General features: G+C 38.2%; 1 protein-coding gene across 3 annotated transcripts in view; it reads left to right on the forward strand.

Annotated features, from left to right (window-relative positions):
- LOC108704450 (centromere-associated protein E) overlaps window positions 1-20,149 on the forward strand; it is a 54,832-nt gene extending 34,683 nt beyond the window's left edge. The window contains exons 30-47 of one of the 3 annotated variants that reach the window (XM_041579668.1): window positions 758-901; window positions 1,466-1,768; window positions 4,504-4,806; window positions 5,286-5,390; window positions 5,483-6,388; window positions 7,310-7,474; window positions 7,582-7,746; window positions 7,833-8,048; window positions 9,428-9,649; window positions 10,536-10,745; window positions 11,238-11,432; window positions 11,919-12,122; window positions 12,331-12,443; window positions 13,694-13,791; window positions 14,031-14,193; window positions 14,282-14,331; window positions 18,598-19,116; window positions 19,887-20,149. In XM_041579668.1, the coding sequence (XP_041435602.1) occupies window positions 758-901; window positions 1,466-1,768; window positions 4,504-4,806; window positions 5,286-5,390; window positions 5,483-6,388; window positions 7,310-7,474; window positions 7,582-7,746; window positions 7,833-8,048; window positions 9,428-9,649; window positions 10,536-10,745; window positions 11,238-11,432; window positions 11,919-12,122; window positions 12,331-12,443; window positions 13,694-13,791; window positions 14,031-14,193; window positions 14,282-14,331; window positions 18,598-19,116; window positions 19,887-19,969 (4,164 nt within the window). In that variant the 3' untranslated portion in view covers window positions 19,970-20,149. Of the gene's footprint in view, window positions 1-757; window positions 902-1,465; window positions 1,769-4,503; window positions 4,807-5,285; window positions 5,391-5,482; window positions 6,389-7,309; window positions 7,475-7,581; window positions 7,747-7,832; window positions 8,049-9,427; window positions 9,650-10,535; window positions 10,746-11,237; window positions 11,433-11,918; window positions 12,123-12,330; window positions 12,444-13,693; window positions 13,792-14,030; window positions 14,194-14,281; window positions 14,851-15,620; window positions 16,330-18,587; window positions 19,117-19,886 lie in introns of those variants that run through there. The other 2 variants (XM_041579669.1, XM_041579667.1) reach the window with 2 other exon arrangements.
- The last annotated feature ends 834 nt before the right edge of the window (window positions 20,150-20,983 follow it).

A 20,983-nucleotide genomic window follows, 5' to 3' on the forward strand; every position in this document is an offset into this window, starting at 1 on the left:
CTACAGCACAGTACTACAAGGTTTTTCCTAAGGCTATAGGCACACAGGATGAAGGCTCCAGCTGATCTCAGCCTGCGTATTTTTGCAGGCTGAGAGAAGGCAGAACTAGTCCCTGCCCCATTGATTTCAATCTAATCAGCTTGCTTTTGCACACACAGCAGAGCTGAAGCGGAGGTCGGCCCAGAGATGTCTCCTTTTGTGTATTTGCTCCAAAGTGTGTGTGTGTGCACGCAGGCTGTGTGGCCGTAGCCTAAGGGTCTCCATTAAAGGAGAAGGAAAGCTCCAAGACAGTTTATTGCCAACAGATTAGCCACAATAGTTCAAGCTAGAACTCTATATTTATTCTGCAGAATGCTTTACCATACCTAAGTAAACAGCTCTAGACACTGTCTCTGTTTGTTTAGGATAGAAGCTGCTATATAAACTTGGTGTGACATCACTTCCTGCCTGAGTCACTAACAGCTCTGAGCTCAGATTACAGCAGGGATGGGAGGGGGAGAGAAGCAAATTGAGCATGCTCAACCCAGATTACAGCAGGGATGGGAGGGGAGAGGAGCAAACTGAGCATGCTCAAGCCCTGCCCTGGAGGTTTATGCTGAAAACAGGAAGTCTGATACAGAAGTCCATGTGTACACAATAAAAGGAAAGAAATGCTGGGTTTCTTTTGACAGAGGACTCAGAGCAGAATTACTTTGAGTAATAGTAGTAACTATATAGACCTTTCTGATAAAGCTTACTTCATTTATTTTCTTTGTAGCATTCAGATACGCAAGCTCAGCTGCAGAAAACACAGCAAGAGCTACAGTTGGCTAAGAATCTTGCAATCGCTGCTTCTGACAATTGTCCAATAACTCAAGAAAAGGAAACCTCTGCAGATTGTGTGCATCCTCTGGAAGAAAAGGTATGCTGTGTGATCATGGCCGATTATAAAACGTTGCTGTGCACACCACATCATTAATACAGACACTTAAGTTATGCAAATAAGTGGTTTACTAAAGCATGTCATTACAACAGTGAATAATTACGTTTCAGCGTTGGGGTATTCTCCTACACACCAACTTATCAACCTTGCAAGCCTAAGTGCTGCTGTTTTTTTTGGGGCACTGTGTTTGGTGTGTACTAAATGATATGTTTTTGTAATTCTACACTGTTGTACTGACAAGTTTTATTAAACCATATATTTGCATACCATAAGTGTCTGTATTAATGATGTGGTGTGCAGAGTAACTTTTTAAAGTTTTTGGAGTATTTTCTGGCTCTATTTGGTTAGAGCATTTATTCTTGCACCCTTTGTGAAATTTTATAAAGGGAGTGCCCTCCATTAATTGCTGTTATCTGTGATCATGGCCGACTGACACATATAAATAATTATTATTATTACAGGAAAGGACAAGAGTGTGAGCAATAAGACTTATTAAATAGGTTGACACTCATCACTTCTCATAATTTAAACTCTTTCTTGCAGATATTGTTATTAACTGAAGAATTGCATCAAAAAACTAATGAACAGGAAAAATTACTACATGAAAAGAATGAACTTGAACAAGCTCAGGTTGAGCTAAAGTGCGAGGTGGAACATCTGATGAAGAGTATGATCGAATCGAAGTCCTCACTTGAGTCCTTGCAGCATGAGAAACATGATACTGAACAACAACTTCTTGCTCTTAAACAGCAGATGCAAGTAGTTACTCAAGAAAAGAAAGAGCTGCAACAAACCCATGAACACTTAACAGCTGAGGTGGACCATCTAAAAGAGAATATTGAATTGGTAAAATTGCACCTCTTAAATCCTATAGGCAGATGAAAAAGTGATTTGTCTACTTGTCAACAGAAATACAAATGTGTAGGGAGCACTCCTAGCACAGTGCAGGTGATTTTGGTGGAGTTGCTTCTAGATGCACAACCACATCCTATCCCAATTATGCAACAAATCCTAGCACTCGCCAATTCTTGCTGTGTAATTTCTTTTATGCAGCCTGTTTTACCAAGATGAACAATGCTTGGTGTTAAAACACTACAATAGTAGTGTTTAGTGCCCGCAAACTCCCCCCCACACACACACTCACTCCATGTGGCCCCTTACATGAAAGTCTGCCTGCTGTGATTTCTTACCTTGTCTAAACTTTAAAAGGTATCCATACTGAGATTAACTGGCTCTTGCATGGTTTACACTTTAAATTCAGACATTAAACTCCTGCATGGTTCACAACTGTAACACCTCTATTGTTCACACCCTAAAGCTCTGTGCTGTTAACACCTCAGACCCAGATTGAAAGTGTTCACCTGTTCACACCTCTCTGTATGTAGCACAGTATGAACTGTCCACCTTAGATAGGTTTCCCTGTCTCCTGCTCTATTCTGTCTGCCCTACGCTCCCTGTGTGTGTCATACTGTGCCTGTCCTATGCTCCTTGTTTGCGCCATACTCTGCCTTATTCTCCCTGTGTGTGTGCTTGTAATAGAAAAACTCTGGCACTCAAGGCAAGTGAAATGCAGGGTTTCCAATTGCTTTTTATTCCTTGTGCAGACGTGCAACGTTTCGGGGTGACCCCCTTTATCAAGCATACATACTGACCACAGTGCAAACAATATAAAGAGTGACCAATTAAATTAATTAGCATACAAAATTACCAACATTCAGTTTGAAAGGCAAGGCTCTCGACCAATCACCTGATAGCATGTGAGAAAAAGTTGTTGTTTTTTTTAAAAAAAAAAAAACTTTAAAAAACTTTAAAAAACTTTAAAAACAATCACACAATATTACATGAAAAATGATATTTAAAACAGCAAAAATTCTGTGAAAAGTCCAAATTGTGCCAGGGCATTCAATCCCTTCGGAGTGCTAAAATAAACCATGTGTCTGTAATAGAGATAAAAAAGATACAAAGTAGTTAGGCAACTGCCTATTATACTAAAAAGATAAAAACATTAAAAAGTAACAATTTTGTACCAATTTTGTAACCACAAACTTGCCCTAATACAGATAAGACAAATTACCTGTCCCTGGAGAATACACAAGAATTTTCTTATCTGTAAAAAACATGAAAGGAACAAGATTATTCACAGCAGGCTTGTTCAAAATATATTTACACAAAGTTTAAACAAAGCAGGACAAGTTATATTCCTCGTTAAGAGGAATATAAACTTTGTGAAAATATATTTTGAACAAGCCTGCTGTGAATAATCTTGTTCCTTTCATGTTTTTTTACAGATAAGAAAATTCTTGTGTATTCTTGTGTATTCCTCCAGGGACAGGTCTTGCGCTTTTCAACAGTCGCCTGAAAATGCCTCGCCAGGCTTTTTCAGGCGACTGTTGAAAAGCGCATCGCCTCGTGTGGTTAGCACAGGCGTTTTTACATAGGCGCCCATACAAAACTGTCGCCTGCGCCGGTCGCGGCGACTGGCGCGGCGCTTTGTCGCCGCGACCGCAAACGCGTGGCTATCTCCCCGTGTGGACTAGCCCTTAAATAACATTTTTCATGTAATATTGTGTGATTGTTTTTAAAGTTTTTTTTTTTTTTAAAAAAAAAAAACTTTTTCTCACATGCTATCAGGTGATTGGTCGAGAGCCTTGCCTTTCAAACTGAATGTTGGTAATTTGGTATGCTAATTAATTTAATTGGTCACTCTTTATATTGTTTGCACTGTGGTCAGTATGTATGCTTGATAAAGGGGGTCACCCCGAAACATTGCACGTCCGCACAAGAATTAAAAAGCATGGGGAAACCCTGCATTTCACTTGCCTCGAGTGCCAGAGTTTTTCTATTTCAACTACATATAGGAGGTTGCTGTGCGCTCTACGCTGTGCACCAGGCGTTCTCTGTGAAGATACCAGAGTGTGCTCTGCTTCACCTTGTCCCTGTGTGTGTGTGCCATACTCTGCCATCCCAATGCTCCGTGTGTGTGTGTGTGCGCGCCGTACTCTGCCTGCCCTACTCTGTATCCTGTGGGACATGAGCCTGGTAAAGTTTGTTCTGGTGGTGTGTTAGGGGCACCTAATAACAATTTCCAAATGCTAACGCACCACCAGAACAACAATTTCCAAATGCTAATGCACCACCAGAACAAACCGTACCAGGCTCACGTGTTAAATCATGTGCTGGGGGAGGGGTGCTTTTTTTTTATCCACAGGGGAGGAGGTGACATGAATTTAAGGGTATATTTATGGTATATTTAAGGGTATGACATTTTTAATATATATACAGTGAGCATCAAACATTTGTTTGTTTGTTTTTTGGTGTGTTACTACCATTAATGTGGACATGGTCTTAAAAGTTATTGAGACACCATGGGTGAGGTTTAAAAGGCGACACTGGCCTCCATTATCAGCCCTCCACCACATAGGCCAGAAAAATTCTGGCCCTCGGTACCACAGTAGTTGGACAGCAGTGTATAGTGTCCTAAAAATGCTGTTATTCATTTAAAAATGTTTTAATTTAGCAATAGAAGTTGCATTATAGCATATTCTATTCAGACTTTTTTTTGTTTGTTTTCCACTATAAAGGGTTTGAATTTTAAAAATGAAGCGCAGCAAAAGACCACTAAAGAGCAATGTCTGCTAAATGAGAATAATGAACTTGAGCAAAGCCAGCACAGACTTCAATGTGAGATAGAAGAGCTTATGAAAAGCTTAAAGGATAAAGAGTCAGCGCTGGAAACTTTAAAAGAATCTGAACAAAAAGTAATTAATCTGAACCAAGAAATGGAAATGGTTATGCTGGAAATGGAGGAATTGAAAAATAGCCAGAGGACTGTAATTGCTGAGAGGGACCAGCTGCAAGACGACCTAAGGGAGAGTGTTGAAATGGTGAGCATGAGAAACTAATGGATTATAAAAAACTAATGGATTATAATTCTATTTCTGGATTTGTATTCTATTCATTTAACATGGCATATCATGCCTCTGCATTAGAGCTGTTGACTAATAACGCCAGGCTTTGGAGTTAAATCCAATTGACAGAATTTTGAGCTGAAGATATTTTTGCAAGATGGTAAATGAAAATGTATATCGTTAAAAAAGAATGTTTTGGTTGCTTACTGTTGAGGGTGTGCTATTTAAGCAGCATGTGCATGGTATGTGTACTTTTTCTTAATAATGTGGGCACTTTTGCCTTGCTCTGTGAATCACTGGCCAGAAAGCTCATCAGTCCTGTGTAGTTTTAAGTTACTTATAGTAAATCTATTGCTTACTGTGCATTCTAAATTTGGACATATATGTTACGACATAGTCCCCTGTGCAGCTGTTAACTACATGAAAAATTCTCATTTGAATACACATCTTTACAGTCCATTGAAACTCAAGATGATCTAAGAAAGGCTCAAGAAGCATTGCAGCAGCAGAAAGATAAAGTTCAGGAACTGACCTCCCAGATTTCTGTCCTGCAGGAAAAGGTTTGTTGAGACACTTTTTTTCACAGTTAAATATGTATTTAGCATTTATTTTATACAACACAGCTATGTGTTTTTTTTGTTTTTTTTTATAGATCTCTCTTCTGGAAAATCAGATGCTTAATAAAGTTGCAACCGTGAAAGAAACTCTAAGTGAAAGAGATGACCTGAACCAGTCTAAGCAACACCTGTTCTCAGAAATTGAAACTCTTAGTCTGTCTTTAAAAGAAAAGGAATTTGCATTGGAACAAGCAGAGAAGGACAAAGCTGATGCTGCCAGGAAAACAATAGATCTCACAGAGAAGATATTGAGTATAGAAGAACAGTTACTTCAACAAGCCACCAATTTAAAGGAAACGCTTTATGAAAGAGAGAGTCTTATCCAGTGTAAGGAGCAACTGGCTTTGGACACAGAACACCTTAGAGAAACATTGAAGAGCAAAGACTTGGCATTGGGTAAAATGGAGCAGGAGAGAGATGAAGCTGCCAATAAAGTAATAGCTCTTACAGAAAAGATGTCTTCTCTAGAAGAACAACAGATCAATGAAAATGTTACTACTCTAAAAGAAGGTGAGGGTGAAAAAGAGACCTTCTACTTGTCAAAGCAGCAGTCTTCTTCCCAGATGGAAGAGCTCAGAGAATCTTTAAAGACCAAAGATTTGCAGTTGGAAGAGGCCGAGAAGGAGATAAGTGAAGCTACTAATGAAATAAAGAATCTCACTGCTAAGATCTCTTCTCTAGAGGAGGAGATTCTTCAGAATGCTAGCATTTTGAATGAAGCTGTAAGCGAAAGGGAAAACCTTCGCCATTCGAAGCAGCAACTGGTTTCAGAATTGGAGCAGCTATCACTGACATTAAAGAGTAGAGACCATGCATTTGCGCAATCTAAACGCGAAAAGGATGAAGCTGCAAATAAAATAGCCAGTCTCGCTGAAGAAATAAAGATCCTGACAAAAGAGATGGATGAATTCAGAGATTCAAAGCAATCCTTGCAAAAACAGGTATCAAATCTTTTACCAGTTCTTGCAATTGAAAGCAGTGTATTGCTCCTCCAGTATTCACCTGCTAATTTGTTTTGTTTTCTATATCTGATAAAAACCATAATTCCTTGTAGTTTCAGTGTAGAACAGTGAAGTAACCTTTTAACAAAGTATTTTCCAAGATGGTCTTTGGATCTATTACTTGTCTTTATTTTCTGAATACTTATTACAGCTCTTTCAAAATGAGTGGTATTTCATTATACAACTTTTTAATACAATACTTATTAACCGGTTGCTCATAAGAACCTGCTGTGTCTTCCTGCAGGATTATTGAGATAGCAGTTAAGCCAGTCAGCTGTTCCCATTTCAATCTGTACCTTTCCACTTGTAGCTGCTGCAGAACTATATTGGTACAAGCAATGGAGTATTTAGTCCCCTGGCTGACAATTAATTCACAGCTCCACACAGAATTAGAGTGCTCACCTGAACGTAATTACCCTCTCGGGTGCCGGGTGCTAAACAGTCCACAGGACCTCCTGCTCAAGGTCCAAATAACTCGAACATCCAAAGAAAACTGTAGCACACCGATCAAACTTGTCTTGTGAAGAAAAGTGTTTTTATTGGCTCACGGCAGACATAAAGTTTGGCAACGTTTCGGGCCACGCAGGGCTTGATAAAGGGCCCTGCGTGGCCCGAAACGTTGCCAAACTTTATGTCTGCCGTGAGCCAATAAAAACACTTTTCTTCACAAGACAAGTTTGATCGGTGTGCTACAGTTTTCTTTGGATGTTCGAATTAATTCACAGCTGTCTGCTCTTTGTCCATACTGGGCATTAAAGCCTCACAACCACTAACATATCAAAGGGTGTCCATCTAAGGTATAATATTCTACAGCGAAAGTATAGAATAGGTTCTAATACATATCAAAAACCTGTCTTTTAGTCTGCCCATCTAAATGAAGAGTTAAGTACGTGTAAGGCTGAACTTCAGATTATCAAGCAACATAAAGAAGAGATCAACGACAAACTTGCTGAGAAAATTAAGGAAGCTGATGAGCTATTGCAACAGATATCGTCTCTACAGCAACAGCTGGACCAAATACAGAAGGTGTGTGTGGAATTTAAAGTGGAATTCCAAAGAACTTGAAAAAGTTTCCAAGGAATTTTCAAAAAGACTTACCTTTTCATACTCATGTACCTACTTTTTAATTTTAGGAGCTAAAGGATGAAAAGCTTAGAAACTATGAACTCTGTGAAAAGGCCGATATCATGGAGAAAGAAATCTCAGTACTGCATTTAATGCAGAACGAGCCTCAGCAGGAAGAAGATGATGTTGCAGAACGTACGGACATACTAGAGAGCAAAAACAAAGAAATAGAGGTATTACAATAAAATCAGAAGATATTGTGATTATAAAGGAAATATCATTTATTTAAAGGAGTTTACATTCTAACTTTTATCAACAGGAGCTGATGGTAAAAATCTCTGCTGTATATTCAGATCATAACAGTTTGGTCACCAGTCTCTCTACTGAGCTTCAAAAGGAAACCGAAGCACAAAAACAGTCCATGTTAAATATAAAGGAGACTCTCTCATCTACTCTGTCTAGATCCTTTGGCAGCGTACAAACGGAGTATGTTAAACTAAATACTCAACTGCAGAACCTTCTGAACAAATTTAAGGTATAGTTCTCCCATTGTATGACTGTTTTATGGCATGCTTTTAAAACACCTTGGAACACTATAAACCTTAATAGCAACATATGCAGCATTATGTAAAGCATAAGCAAGTTAAAAAGCTGCTCATACTCTAAAGCGATACGGCAGGTTTGGGGGACTGTGTTTGATCTTGTAAAGTACAGTTTGATTAGAGGCTGATGTTAATAAGAGAAATAAAGGGTGTACATTGTGTACATGTTTTTTTTTTTGTTTTTTTTCTCGAAGTGGTTCACAAGATTTCTTTTAAAGGAAAACAACCCCCAAACAATGTAGGTCTCTGTAAAAAAAAATGTATTGCATAAAACAGCTCATATGGAAAACCCTGCTCATGCAAATAAACAACTTTCATAATAAAATACTTGTTTAAAGCAGAAGGAAACCTACCATGGCACTTTATTGCCAATAGATTAGCCACAATAGTGCAAGCTATAACACTATATATATATATATATATATATATATGTGTGTATATATATATATATATATGTATATATGTGTATATATATATATATATATATATATATATTCTGCAGAATACTTTACCATACCTGAGTAAACGGCTCTTGAAGTTCTCTGTTTGCTTAGAATAGCAGCTACCATATTAGCTTGGTGTGTAACTTCCTGCCAGGCTCTCCCTCCTTGCTCATAGCTCTGGGCTCAGATTACAGCAGAGGAGGGAGGGAGAGAGAAGCAAACTGAGCATGCTCAAGCCCTAGCCCTGGAGGTTTAAGCTGAAAACAGGAAGTCTGATACAGAAGCCCATGTGTACACAATATAAGGAAATTAATGCTGTTTCTTTTGACAGAGGACTCAGAGCAGCATTACTTTGAGAGTTTAATGGTGTATTTATATAGACCTTTCTGATAAAGCTTTCTTACTTTTAACCTTTCCTTCTCCCTTGAGCTGTATGTGCCGTTGGGTAATCATAAATAGAAAATTGCCATTTTAAAAAATAAGGCCTACCCTCTGGGATCCTCCAATTCACTGTGTGCATAAGCAAACTGTACAAGTTAGGTCACATGAGCCAAGTTCTGTTTTTTGCTTCCACACTTCTTTCTGTTACAATTAGAGCTGCAGTTTTTCTGGTCAGGTGATCTCTGATCTCAAGGGAACATGGCAATATTTACTGATCTCATTTAAAGGAGTTCTCAAAAGCTAAAACAAAATGGGGTAGTACAATAGAAAGTGGAAGAGAATTTGATAGAAGATGCATATGCCTGTCATTATGTCCTTTAATGACTAATTTAAAATGCAACCAACTACCTTATGTGAGAAGGAGAAACTAGTCCAAATACTTTTTGCATGTGTTTGATAATTGCAGCCTTATTTTTCAATCTTACAAGGTTGTCTGCAGAACTGCTGCCGTCAAAGAAGATTATAGTGTCATAAAAGATTATGAGAAGGACCTTGCTGCAGAGCAAAAGAGGCACAATGAGCTGCGGCTCCAGCTGCAGTGTTTGGAGCAACAAGGCACAAAATGGTCGGACTCTGCATCTGAGGAGCTTAAGTTCTGTGAACTTGAATTCTTGAATGAGTTACTTTTTAAAAAAGCAAATATAATTCAGGTACACTTTACATGCTGACTGTTTTTACATAAAGCTTGCTTGCCTTTCTGATTGATATTTTATCTCTTTTCTGTGCAACCGGGATTTGCATTAAAGGGCACCAGTCACCCAACAAAAATTGTGCAAAATCCTATTTCATCACATTAGTCAAGCAAAATGAACATCTAATTACACTATATAAATTATTTGAATCTTGTTTCCGTCAGTCTGGGAATTCATAATTATAGCAAGCAGGCAGGAGCCATTTTGAGGACACTGTTATTAAGACAAGCTTTGCATCATCTCAGAATCTTGTTTGTGCACCAGAATGGGGGACCTGATGTTCATCCCCATGCCCTGGCTACACAAAGGGCAAAGAGAACAGGGGAATATGTGGAGAGCAATGACATCTAGGAAGTGCTGAATGGAAAGTGAAAGTAATTGTCTGCCCCGCCTCTATGCCTAAGGCATAGAGGAGGAGCAGGCAATATTTGATTGACAGCAGAGATTTTTAAATGAGCTTACAACAGCTATGGATGCTTTAATAAAACAATAGAAATTGGATTTCATGTTTAATTTGAAAAGGACTTTTATTATACTGATTTTTGTGTCTGGGTGGCAGGTCCACTTTAAAGGGGTGGTTCACCTTTAAGTTATTTTTTTATATGTGTTAAAATGGGCAATTCCAAGAAATTTTTTAATTGGTCTTCATGTTTTATAGTTTTTGAATTTCTCAGAATATCACTCTCTACTTCATAATAGTTCATTTAAAAGTGAACAAAACCTTAATTCGGAGAATGAAATTGTTAGTCATGTTCATGATATGTATATCCTGTTCATAAATATTTCCTGTTTAGTTTCTTTTTAAAAAGTCACTAACTTGTCTGCACTAATGCTGTGTTTGCAGTGTGTCCAGAATGACTTTTCAGAGGTGCAGGTAGTCCTTAATCATGTAGGATCAACGCTGCAAGAAGAGCTTGAGCACAAGAAAGGCTTTATGCAGTGGCTGGAGGAATTCACAGATCTGCACATTGATGCTAAGAACCTCAGTGAAGGGGTGCAACAGGAGAATAGGCGCATTGCTGCTACCATACAGCTCTTAACAAAAAGGCTTAAGGTATTTCAAACTTTCTTTATCACATTGAATGTCTTTCTCACCCAAACAATGTATACTTTCCATATTTACTAAGTATAGGCTTAACAAGTACAAGCTTTATGTGGATTGCTTATTTGTAAGGGTGCTTCCAATAACAGTAACACCACAAATACACTCAGTTTATGCAATCAAAACTCTAATAAATCTGTAAAAGGAAAGGGCTTATCTCCATTTGCTTTAATATATTTTGGGTTTCTGTTAAACCCTCAGATTTTCTTTATATCCCATGCATTTGTGAATTAATTTACTGAGGTTATTCCTCAAAATATTGGCTGGAAGGTTCTTTTTTTTATTTTTTATTTTTTTGTAAAGAAGTCTTGTTACTTTACAGTCTGTTTTGTTTGATGCAACTTCATGTTATGTCCCCTGGTCTTAGCCTTGCTCCATTGCAGGATCCTTGATATGTGATATATCATACAATTTATATATTGATTTCCTTGGATTTAATTGCAGGCAGCTGTTCAGTCAAAAATTCAACGCGAGATGACTGTATATCTGAACCAGTTTGAGGTGAAATTGCAAGAGAAGAAAGAGCAAAACAAAGAACTAATGCGCATGCTGGAGCACCACGGCCCTAGTGCAAGTGTAATGGAGGAAGAAAATGCTAGACTTTTAGGCAAACTGAAAACTGTTCAAGATGAATCCAAGGTAACTCTCCTGTCAATTAAAAACACTGGACCTGGTACCTCATTTTACCTCATCATTCAGTTTAGGGTCAGCCAGCAAAAGTCTTAAGATGTACAGGTATGGGACCCTTTATCCAGAATGCATGGGACCTGGGATTTTTCGGATAAGAGGTCTCGCCATAATTTGAATCACCATACCTTTACTACAAAAAAAAACAGGATTATATTGCCTCCAATAAGGATTATTTATGTCTTAGTTGGGATCTAGTACAAGGTACAGTTTTATTATTACAAAAGAAAGGAAATTGTTTTAGAAAATTGTAATCGTTTGATTAGAATGGAGTCTGAGTTATGGCCTAGAGCTCTTTGGATAACTGGTTTCCAAATAACTGATCCCATATCTGAACTGACACTGAATTAGTGTTAAAATGTTGATGAGTGGTACAAAAGTTGCATGATTTATCAATATTTTGTGTAGATATAAATTTTATTTCTTTGCAACTTGTAGAAACTGCAATCAAGGTTTCAAAAGCTAGAAAATGAGCTAAACTCTGTCAAGGATGATGCAAGGCAAAAAGAAGAAAAAGTTGCAATTTTGCAAAAAAAACTGCTGAGCAGAACCGCTGAAGCCGAGCTAAAGGCAATGGAGGTGAAACTGACTGAAAAGCAAAACAGTCTTGAGGCTTCAATGAAAGAAACACAAAACCTACAGGTATGTTTATCTGCAAATTGATTCTTCTTGAAGATTCTTTTTAAATCTTTTTTTTTTTTTTTACACCCTATCTGGGCATCTTTGAAAATTGCAGGCATCTATGTCTTCTGATCAACTGCGTGGCTGTTAGTTTGTGTCGATTAATTTTAAGCTATTGTTGAGTTACAGGATAAAAGACCTATGATATTTTTCTCCTTTGTATATTAAGGAAAAGGTTGCCAAAGGTGCAGCACCGTATAAAGAAGAAATTGATAACCTCAAAACGAAGGTGGTGAAGATTGAAATGGAAAAAATAAAGTATTCGAAAGCAACAGACCAAGAGTAAGTATCAAAAAACATTTAAAAATGACCTTGTATGCAATTCATTTTATATCTATTTTCTCAATCTAATTTATCAACACATAAATACAATTTGTCTAAAATGATGCAGATACCTCCGCTATTGTAATTAGCTATTTAGATCACACCAATTATTGCCGACACAGGTGCTACTACCCAATACACTCATGTTCTTGTTTCAACAGTTTCAAGAGATACGGACACCAGAGATCAGAGAACCTTTTTTTTAATTAATTTATTATTTTATTTTTATTTTTTTACATCTGTCATCTACCATTGTCTTTGCATGTTATTTATAATTTTGCCATAAAAGTATTTCCCCTGTGCTTTTATATTACCTATCTGATCCAACATGTTCCTCTAGGAGGGGGCTGCCATATTTGTACAGCAGTAGTTAATTCGCATTAGAAACTGTAACAGGTTGAGAAGGGATAGTCAGTTGGCATGTTTATGAACTCCAATTAACAATTACTCACAAAAGCAGCCCAATCAGCGAAAAATGATCAACATAATCTATAGACAACTTTTAATATACATTAATATTTTGAAGAGTAGTTTTTTTGTAGTGGCAGTATCACTTTAAAGAAGAAGGAAAGTCGTTTAGCACTTGGTGGTACCAAATGTTAGGCACCCCCAAGTGAATGTATTTACTTGCCTGAAACCCTGGGCCGGTGCTCCTATCAGCAGAAAACTGCACCGGCCTGGAGTCATTCCAATGAGCACCACAGAGCGATCCTCTTCTGGATTCTTCCCTTTCCTGGGGGAGACGCATGCGCAGTAGAATGAAAAAGCAGAGTTTTTAGTTAAAGTTCGGCTTTTCACTCTAATGCGCAGCCGCGAGAAGAAAGAAGAAGCCGGAAGAGGATCACTCTGAGGTGCTCGCTGGCCGGTGCAGTTTTCTGCTGATAGGAGCACCGGCCTAGGGTTTCAGGTAAGTAAATACATTCACTTGGGGGTGCCTAACATTTGGCACCCCCAACTGCTTAACGACTTTCCTTCTCGTTTAAGGCAAGGCTTTTACCTGTGTCAGCAGGATAAGTGTCCCCTGGACATAATAATGTCCATAGAGAGTTGGATTGCATAGAAGGGAGTGAAAGAATCGGAATGGACTGCACACTTCCCTGACTTTAACCCAACTGAATGAATTGTACACTGGCTAGTTCTGTTCGCCCAATCCGTGCCAGTGCACAACCTCTTACATATAAACATGCAACATTGTTTTGTGTTTATAGGATTGCCTTCTTAAAGTCTTGTTTGGAAGATAAGGAAGAAGGCTTGCGTAGATTAAAAGAAGAACTTAGACGAGCACAGGCAGACAACGATACAACAGGTACATGTTTATAATTCATATCTTGTGTATACTGTAGGTAGATTGGTTCCCAATTAAAGAACATTTGCATAGTTTCCATAAGACATACCTGTTTTACCTGTCACATTGATGTTGTGTCTAATTGAACTACTTCCAGTATTCTGATAAATGCAAACTCTCCTAAACTCTGTACTGCATAATGAAACTAGCAAGATGCTACTATTATGTGGTCAACATGGATTTTGTTTTTCCATCCACAGTTTGTGTTCCAAAAGATTATCCGAGAGCTTCTAGTTTCCCTTTGACTTGCGGTGGTGGAAGCGGCATAGTGCAGAGCACGGCAATGCTCGTTCTGCAGTCAGAAAAAGCAACGTTGGAAAGGGAGCTGTCGCATTATAAGAAGAAATATCATCATTTATCACGGTAGTACTGAAATATTTTCACTTTTACAGAAATTGTTTATATTATAAAAGCCATTATGCTGATTTATTTTTCTTCCCATCTAATAAAGGTCTATGTCCAATTGTGAAGACGATCTAAAGAAAACAAAGGCAAAATCAGATGCGCACTCTTCTCACACTGGATCATCACACAGAGGGTTACCTTGCAAAAAGGAAACTTGCAGACAAGGCCCTGTTTCTCCAGGAAGATCTGAATTGCCAGACCTGAACCTAGGATCTCCAAAGAAGTCCCGCAGTAAACGTTTTGTTTCACCAAACCGGTCTGAAAGCTACAGCCACTTGGTAATGTCTCCAGGCAAGACCGGGATGCATAAAAAGCGTTTGCTTTCTCCAGGCAAGGTTGGACTGCATAAAAAGCGAGCCGTATCTCCAAACAGATCTGAGATGCCCATCCAGCATGTCATGTCTCCGGGCAAGACTGGACTGCATAAAAATCGCACTGTTTCCCCACACAAGACTGAAAGCACATTATTCGGCATTTTGTCTTCTCCATGCAAACAGCAAAATGTACAGGAAAATCTGAATTCCCCTAAAAGTGAATTCTTTGACATGAAGTCAAAATCTTTGCCTTACTGCCCATCTCAGTTTTTCGATAATACAAAGCTTGGTGATTTTTCGGGTAAGTTACTGATATCTTGAATAATAGTCAACTGGGATAGGTCCAAATGGTTTGCTGAGCTGTTTTAAACTGCATAAGTAGACATTTACATAAAGTATAATGAACATTTAAAAAATGCTCAGAAGCACAATCAATACATTGCTATACGTATCTATCATTAAATTTAATATTTTGCTGTTCTTTCCAGTCCCTGATAGACAGAACTGCAAAGGGTGCTTATATTACAAGTATTAGCAGTGTGAAAAGTGCTAATATCATGAAATCTAAAAAAAGAAAACGCAGGTCTAGAAACAGCCCTGTGCGACAGAAGACATAAGACTCTTTAGCCTTCTGCCAATTGTGTTGCTTTTTGTGCAGAAATCAACTTAAAAACTGTATGCGTGCCTGCTCTCAGCAGCTATGTATATTCTGCCTTTTTACTTTATCACCCATCTACAGAGTCTTTTGAGTGTAGGAATGAATGAATAAATAGAGCTTTGGCCGCATACACTTTGCTCATGTATATAGCATAAGGATTCATTGTTCTCCATGTTCTGTTGCTCGGTACTTGTCCATCAGCAAAGACCGTTTCGATGAAGCAGACATCTCCCAGAAATGGCAGCCCCTTCATTCTAGCAATTGCAAGAACTGATGGTGGGCCATGGATAAATGTCTCCTTTCCAAAATGTAAAGGTGACCCTAGAATTTAATCCCAACTGCAGTTATTGATGTTTTAAATGAGTGTTCGGTATATGTGTTTTTAGTGATGTATATGTTGTATATCTTCACAGAGCTCAACAATGCCAAAAGTCAAGCTGACAACTGGTGGTGTGAAGCAAAAAAGGAGACTGCACCTGAATGTAAAACATCTTAGATTCCTGTACATCTGACTCTCCTGTCCTGTAAAGAGACTTGCTACACTGCTTCTTATAGGAAGACCTTTTGAACACACTCTAAACTATGTCTGAATAAAGGAGGAAGCACATTTTGTTCTTTAGTAGCAATCACTGGTTGGGCGAGTGGTTAGGTCTAAAATAAAGTGCAATATGTCTCACGTCTATTTTATATGTTATGTCAGTATATTTGTTACATTTCAGAGTCCGCTGACTTAGTACTTGGCTCATGTAGAGTTCCTTTGTGTTTAAACACACTGATGAAAAATGACACTTCCAATGTATTTTTACTAATTGATGGCTAGTCGATGGTGAACTCAGATGTGCTATTGCACAGTGTCTCTCTGAAGCCATGGAAAGCACCATCAGTGTGCTACTCTTGTTCAATATAAAGCAATCCTTTAAAAGGGTTTTTTCCTAAACTCTCTTAAAACTGCAAAACATTGGGGCAAAGCTGTTTCCCACTAGGCAAACTATATGGGTTTAACTTAATTCCTCTCCTAATAAAATATTAGTTATAATATTCCTATTTCTTTAGGTGACATGATGGATTTTGTTAAAACCTTTTTTACATTTCACTTGTAATAAAGCAGCCCTGATTTTTAAATTGTGTTCTGATTCCTCAAATAACAACCAGTAATGCTTGGCTAAAGGTTAAATGGACTAAAGCTTGCCATACACCAGAAGATCCGCTCTTTTGGCAAGGTCACCGTGATATGGCCACCGTAGGCCAACAACTGGATCATAACGAAGGTATATTGTAAGCTATTGGGAGAGGGCCACATCTGCAAGCTACTATGGTCGCAGTCCTGATGAGAAAATAGACTCCATTCGTCAAAATAACAGCAAATATTGGCATTCAGCTTAACTTTCTTTAAACGAAAACGATACCATCAAAATGAATACTTGCATCATATTATGTGGCATATTAAAGAATCTTACGAAACTGGAATATATATTGATGTAAATATTGCCCTTTTACATTTTTTTCCCTTGAGCCCCCATTTTATCCTATTCTCTGTCCTGCCTCATAGATCACGTGACCAGAAATACTGCAACTCTATCAGGAAGAAGTGTGGAAGCCAAACACAGAACTTCCTCCATTAATTGGTTCATATGAACTAACATGTATGGTTTGTTTGTGTGCACTGTGAATTGTAGGATCCCAGGGGGGGTTGCCCATATTTCTTACATTCCTCGTAAGAAATTGTATTTGCAATTGCATCTATATTTAAAATGTTTCGCTAAGGACTTGTCTCTGCAACACTGTTGTATCTTCAAGTGTGGAAGTGAAACTTATGCAGGAAGATACCACTAAATTGCTGATGTTACACAATAGTAAACCACGTGAGGTGACTTCTCAACGGACAGAGAGGAGAACTAGAGAGTAGGTGACATTGCAAATTAATGGATTAACCAGGGCCAGGCCCACCAAAAATTGCGAAAAGAAGGTGTGAGAGTAGGTAGGAAAACGTTTAGATGGATAAAAAGAGTACGAAGGAGAGGAGGAGAGAGTAAATTCAAAGGAGAATATATCATGTGACATTTCACTAAAAACTCAAACAAAAATATAGTTCACTTGTAATTAATGTTCACTGACTTGTATTACCCAATTTCAGGCTGTGTAGAGGTATATAAACCAGAATAAGGATACTAAAAACAAGAAAAAGCAGTAAAATCCCACACTACCTTACTGAAATTAATTGAGATCTAATTATATAAGTGCTTAGTGCTATTATAATCATATGCTTAGTTCTCAATCAATTTAGCACCAACATACAATTAATGGTATTTCAATCGATTGTGTTATATACAAGTAATTAAAATGATTAAAGTGCTTAACTGCTATAAATTAGGTGCTGTGACTTTCAATAAAATGTATCTACACACAATTGATGAATAATCTAAAAGTTTATGGTTCTTATATGGATTAAATAAGGTGCTAGTGCTGTAGTTCTAATTTTAAAGTGAGTTCATGGTATCAAACAATTAAAAATAAAGCGTCAGCAATTTATGAATATAACTTTGCTATAAAACCAACAAATCCTCAGTGCCTTAGAAATAAAAGAGAGTAAAAAGAGTGAATGCTGCGCTAGTAGCACTACAATTCTATAAAATTTCTCTGGATCCGAGATTAAATTTAAGTTTAAAAAAGGTAAGATTTCAATAAGTTTTTAAAAAAAAAAGGTTTGAAGGCTCGCCATCAAACGTTTTCATACGCTTTATCAAGGCAAATCCCATTTGTTGGTTTTATAGCAACGTTAGCTCTCCTTACAAGACAGTTAAATGTAGTAACGAGACCACAGTCCTCAGTGTTCTGCCTTTCTCCCACGTCTGGTGTCCCAGGGCTTAGAACAACGCAGCCAGTTTCTTCGGGACAACTCCAATTCTATAGTATTTTCTAATTTTTATTCATGAATTGCTGACGCTTTATTTTTAATTGTTTGATACCATGAACTCATTTCAAAATTATAACTACAGCACTCAGAAACGGAACTAGAGGGGGCGGGCCCTGGCGCAGGACGCGCAGCCGGCCCCCGCCCAAAACTGGCCGGGAATATGCGGCGCGCGGACTGCCGGGGGGCCCTGAGGGGGTGCGGGCCCTGGCCCGCTCGCACCCCCGGTAGTTCCACCCCTGACAGCACTGGCACCTTATTTAATCCATATAAGAACCATGAGATCTAATTATATACAGTAAGTGCTTAGTGCTATTATAATCATATGCTTAGTTCTCAATCAAATTAGCATCAACATACAATTAATGGTATTTCAATCGATTGTGTTATATACAAGTAATTAAAATGATTAAAGTGCTATAAATTAGGTGCTGTGACTTTCAATAAAATGTATCTAAAGAAAACAAAGGCAAAATCAGATGCGCACTCTTCTCACACTGGATCATCACACAGAGGGTTACCTTGCAAAAAGGAAACTTGCAGACAAGGCCCTGTTTCTCCAGGAAGATCTGAATTGCCAGACCTGAACCTAGGATCTCCAAAGAAGTCCCGCAGTAAACGTTTTGTTTCACCAAACCGGTCTGAAAGCTACAGCCACTTGGTAATGTCTCCAGGCAAGACCGGGATGCATAAAAAGCGTTTGCTTTCTCCAGGCAAGGTTGGACTGCATAAAAAGCGAGCCGTATCTCCAAACAGATCTGAGATGCCCATCCAGCATGTCATGTCTCCGGGCAAGACTGGACTGCATAAAAATCGCACTGTTTCCCCACACAAGACTGAAAGCACATTATTCGGCATTTTGTCTTCTCCATGCAAACAGCAAAATGTACAGGAAAATCTGAATTCCCCTAAAAGTGAATTCTTTGACATGAAGTCAAAATCTTTGCCTTACTGCCCATCTCAGTTTTTCGATAATACAAAGCTTGGTGATTTTTCGGGTAAGTTACTGATATCTTGAATAATAGTCAACTGGGATAGGTCCAAATGGTTTGCTGAGCTGTTTTAAACTGCATAAGTAGACATTTACATAAAGTATAATGAACATTTAAAAAATGCTCAGAAGCACAATCAATACATTGCTATACGTATCTATCATTAAATTTAATATTTTGCTGTTCTTTCCAGTCCCTGATAGACAGAACTGCAAAGGGTGCTTATATTACAAGTATTAGCAGTGTGAAAAGTGCTAATATCATGAAATCTAAAAAAAGAAAACGCAGGTCTAGAAACAGCCCTGTGCGACAGAAGACATAAGACTCTTTAGCCTTCTGCCAATTGTGTTGCTTTTTGTGCAGAAATCAACTTAAAAACTGTATGCGTGCCTGCTCTCAGCAGCTATGTATATTCTGCCTTTTTACTTTATCACCCATCTACAGAGTCTTTTGAGTGTAGGAATGAATGAATAAATAGAGCTTTGGCCGCATACACTTTGCTCATGTATATAGCATAAGGATTCATTGTTCTCCATGTTCTGTTGCTCGGTACTTGTCCATCAGCAAAGACCGTTTCGATGAAGCAGACATCTCCCAGAAATGGCAGCCCCTTCATTCTAGCAATTGCAAGAACTGATGGTGGGCCATGGATAAATGTCTCCTTTCCAAAATGTAAAGGTGACCCTAGAATTTAATCCCAACTGCAGTTATTGATGTTTTAAATGAGTGTTCGGTATATGTGTTTTTAGTGATGTATATGTTGTATATCTTCACAGAGCTCAACAATGCCAAAAGTCAAGCTGACAACTGGTGGTGTGAAGCAAAAAAGGAGACTGCACCTGAATGTAAAACATCTTAGATTCCTGTACATCTGACTCTCCTGTCCTGTAAAGAGACTTGCTACACTGCTTCTTATAGGAAGACCTTTTGAACACACTCTAAACTATGTCTGAATAAAGGAGGAAGCACATTTTGTTCTTTAGTAGCAATCACTGGTTGGGCGAGTGGTTAGGTCTAAAATAAAGTGCAATATGTCTCACGTCTATTTTATATGTTATGTCAGTATATTTGTTACATTTCAGAGTCCGCTGACTTAGTACTTGGCTCATGTAGAGTTCCTTTGTGTTTAAACACACTGATGAAAAATGACACTTCCAATGTATTTTTACTAATTGATGGCTAGTCGATGGTGAACTCAGATGTGCTATTGCACAGTGTCTCTCTGAAGCCATGGAAAGCACCATCAGTGTGCTACTCTTGTTCAATATAAAGCAATCCTTTAACAACCAGTAATGCTTGGCTAAAGGTTAAATGGACTAAAGCTTGCCATACACCAGAAGATCCGCTCTTTTGGCAAGGTCACCGTGATATGGCCACCGTAGGCCAACAACTGGATCATAACGAAGGTATATTGTAAGCTATTGGGAGAGGGCCACATCTGCAAGCTACTATGGTCGCAGTCCTGATGAGAAAATAGACTCCATTCGTCAAAATAACAGCAAATATTGGCATTCAGCTTAACTTTCTTTAAACGAAAACGATACCATCAAAATGAATACTTGCATCATATTATGTGGCATATTAAAGAATCTTACGAAACTGGAATATATATTGATGTAAATATTGCCCTTTTACATTTTTTTCCCTTGAGCCCCCATTTTATCCTATTCTCTGTCCTGCCTCATAGATCACGTGACCAGAAATACTGCAACTCTATCAGGAAGAAGTGTGGAAGCCAAACACAGAACTTCCTCCATTAATTGGTTCATATGAACTAACATGTATGGTTTGTTTGTGTGCACTGTGAATTGTAGGATCCCAGGGGGGGTTGCCCATATTTCTTACATTCCTCGTAAGAAATTGTATTTGCAAT

The sequence above is a fragment of the Xenopus laevis genome, chromosome 1S (genome assembly GCF_017654675.1).
Source record: "Xenopus laevis strain J_2021 chromosome 1S, Xenopus_laevis_v10.1, whole genome shotgun sequence".
In the NCBI taxonomy this organism is placed as follows: domain Eukaryota; kingdom Metazoa; phylum Chordata; class Amphibia; order Anura; family Pipidae; genus Xenopus; species Xenopus laevis.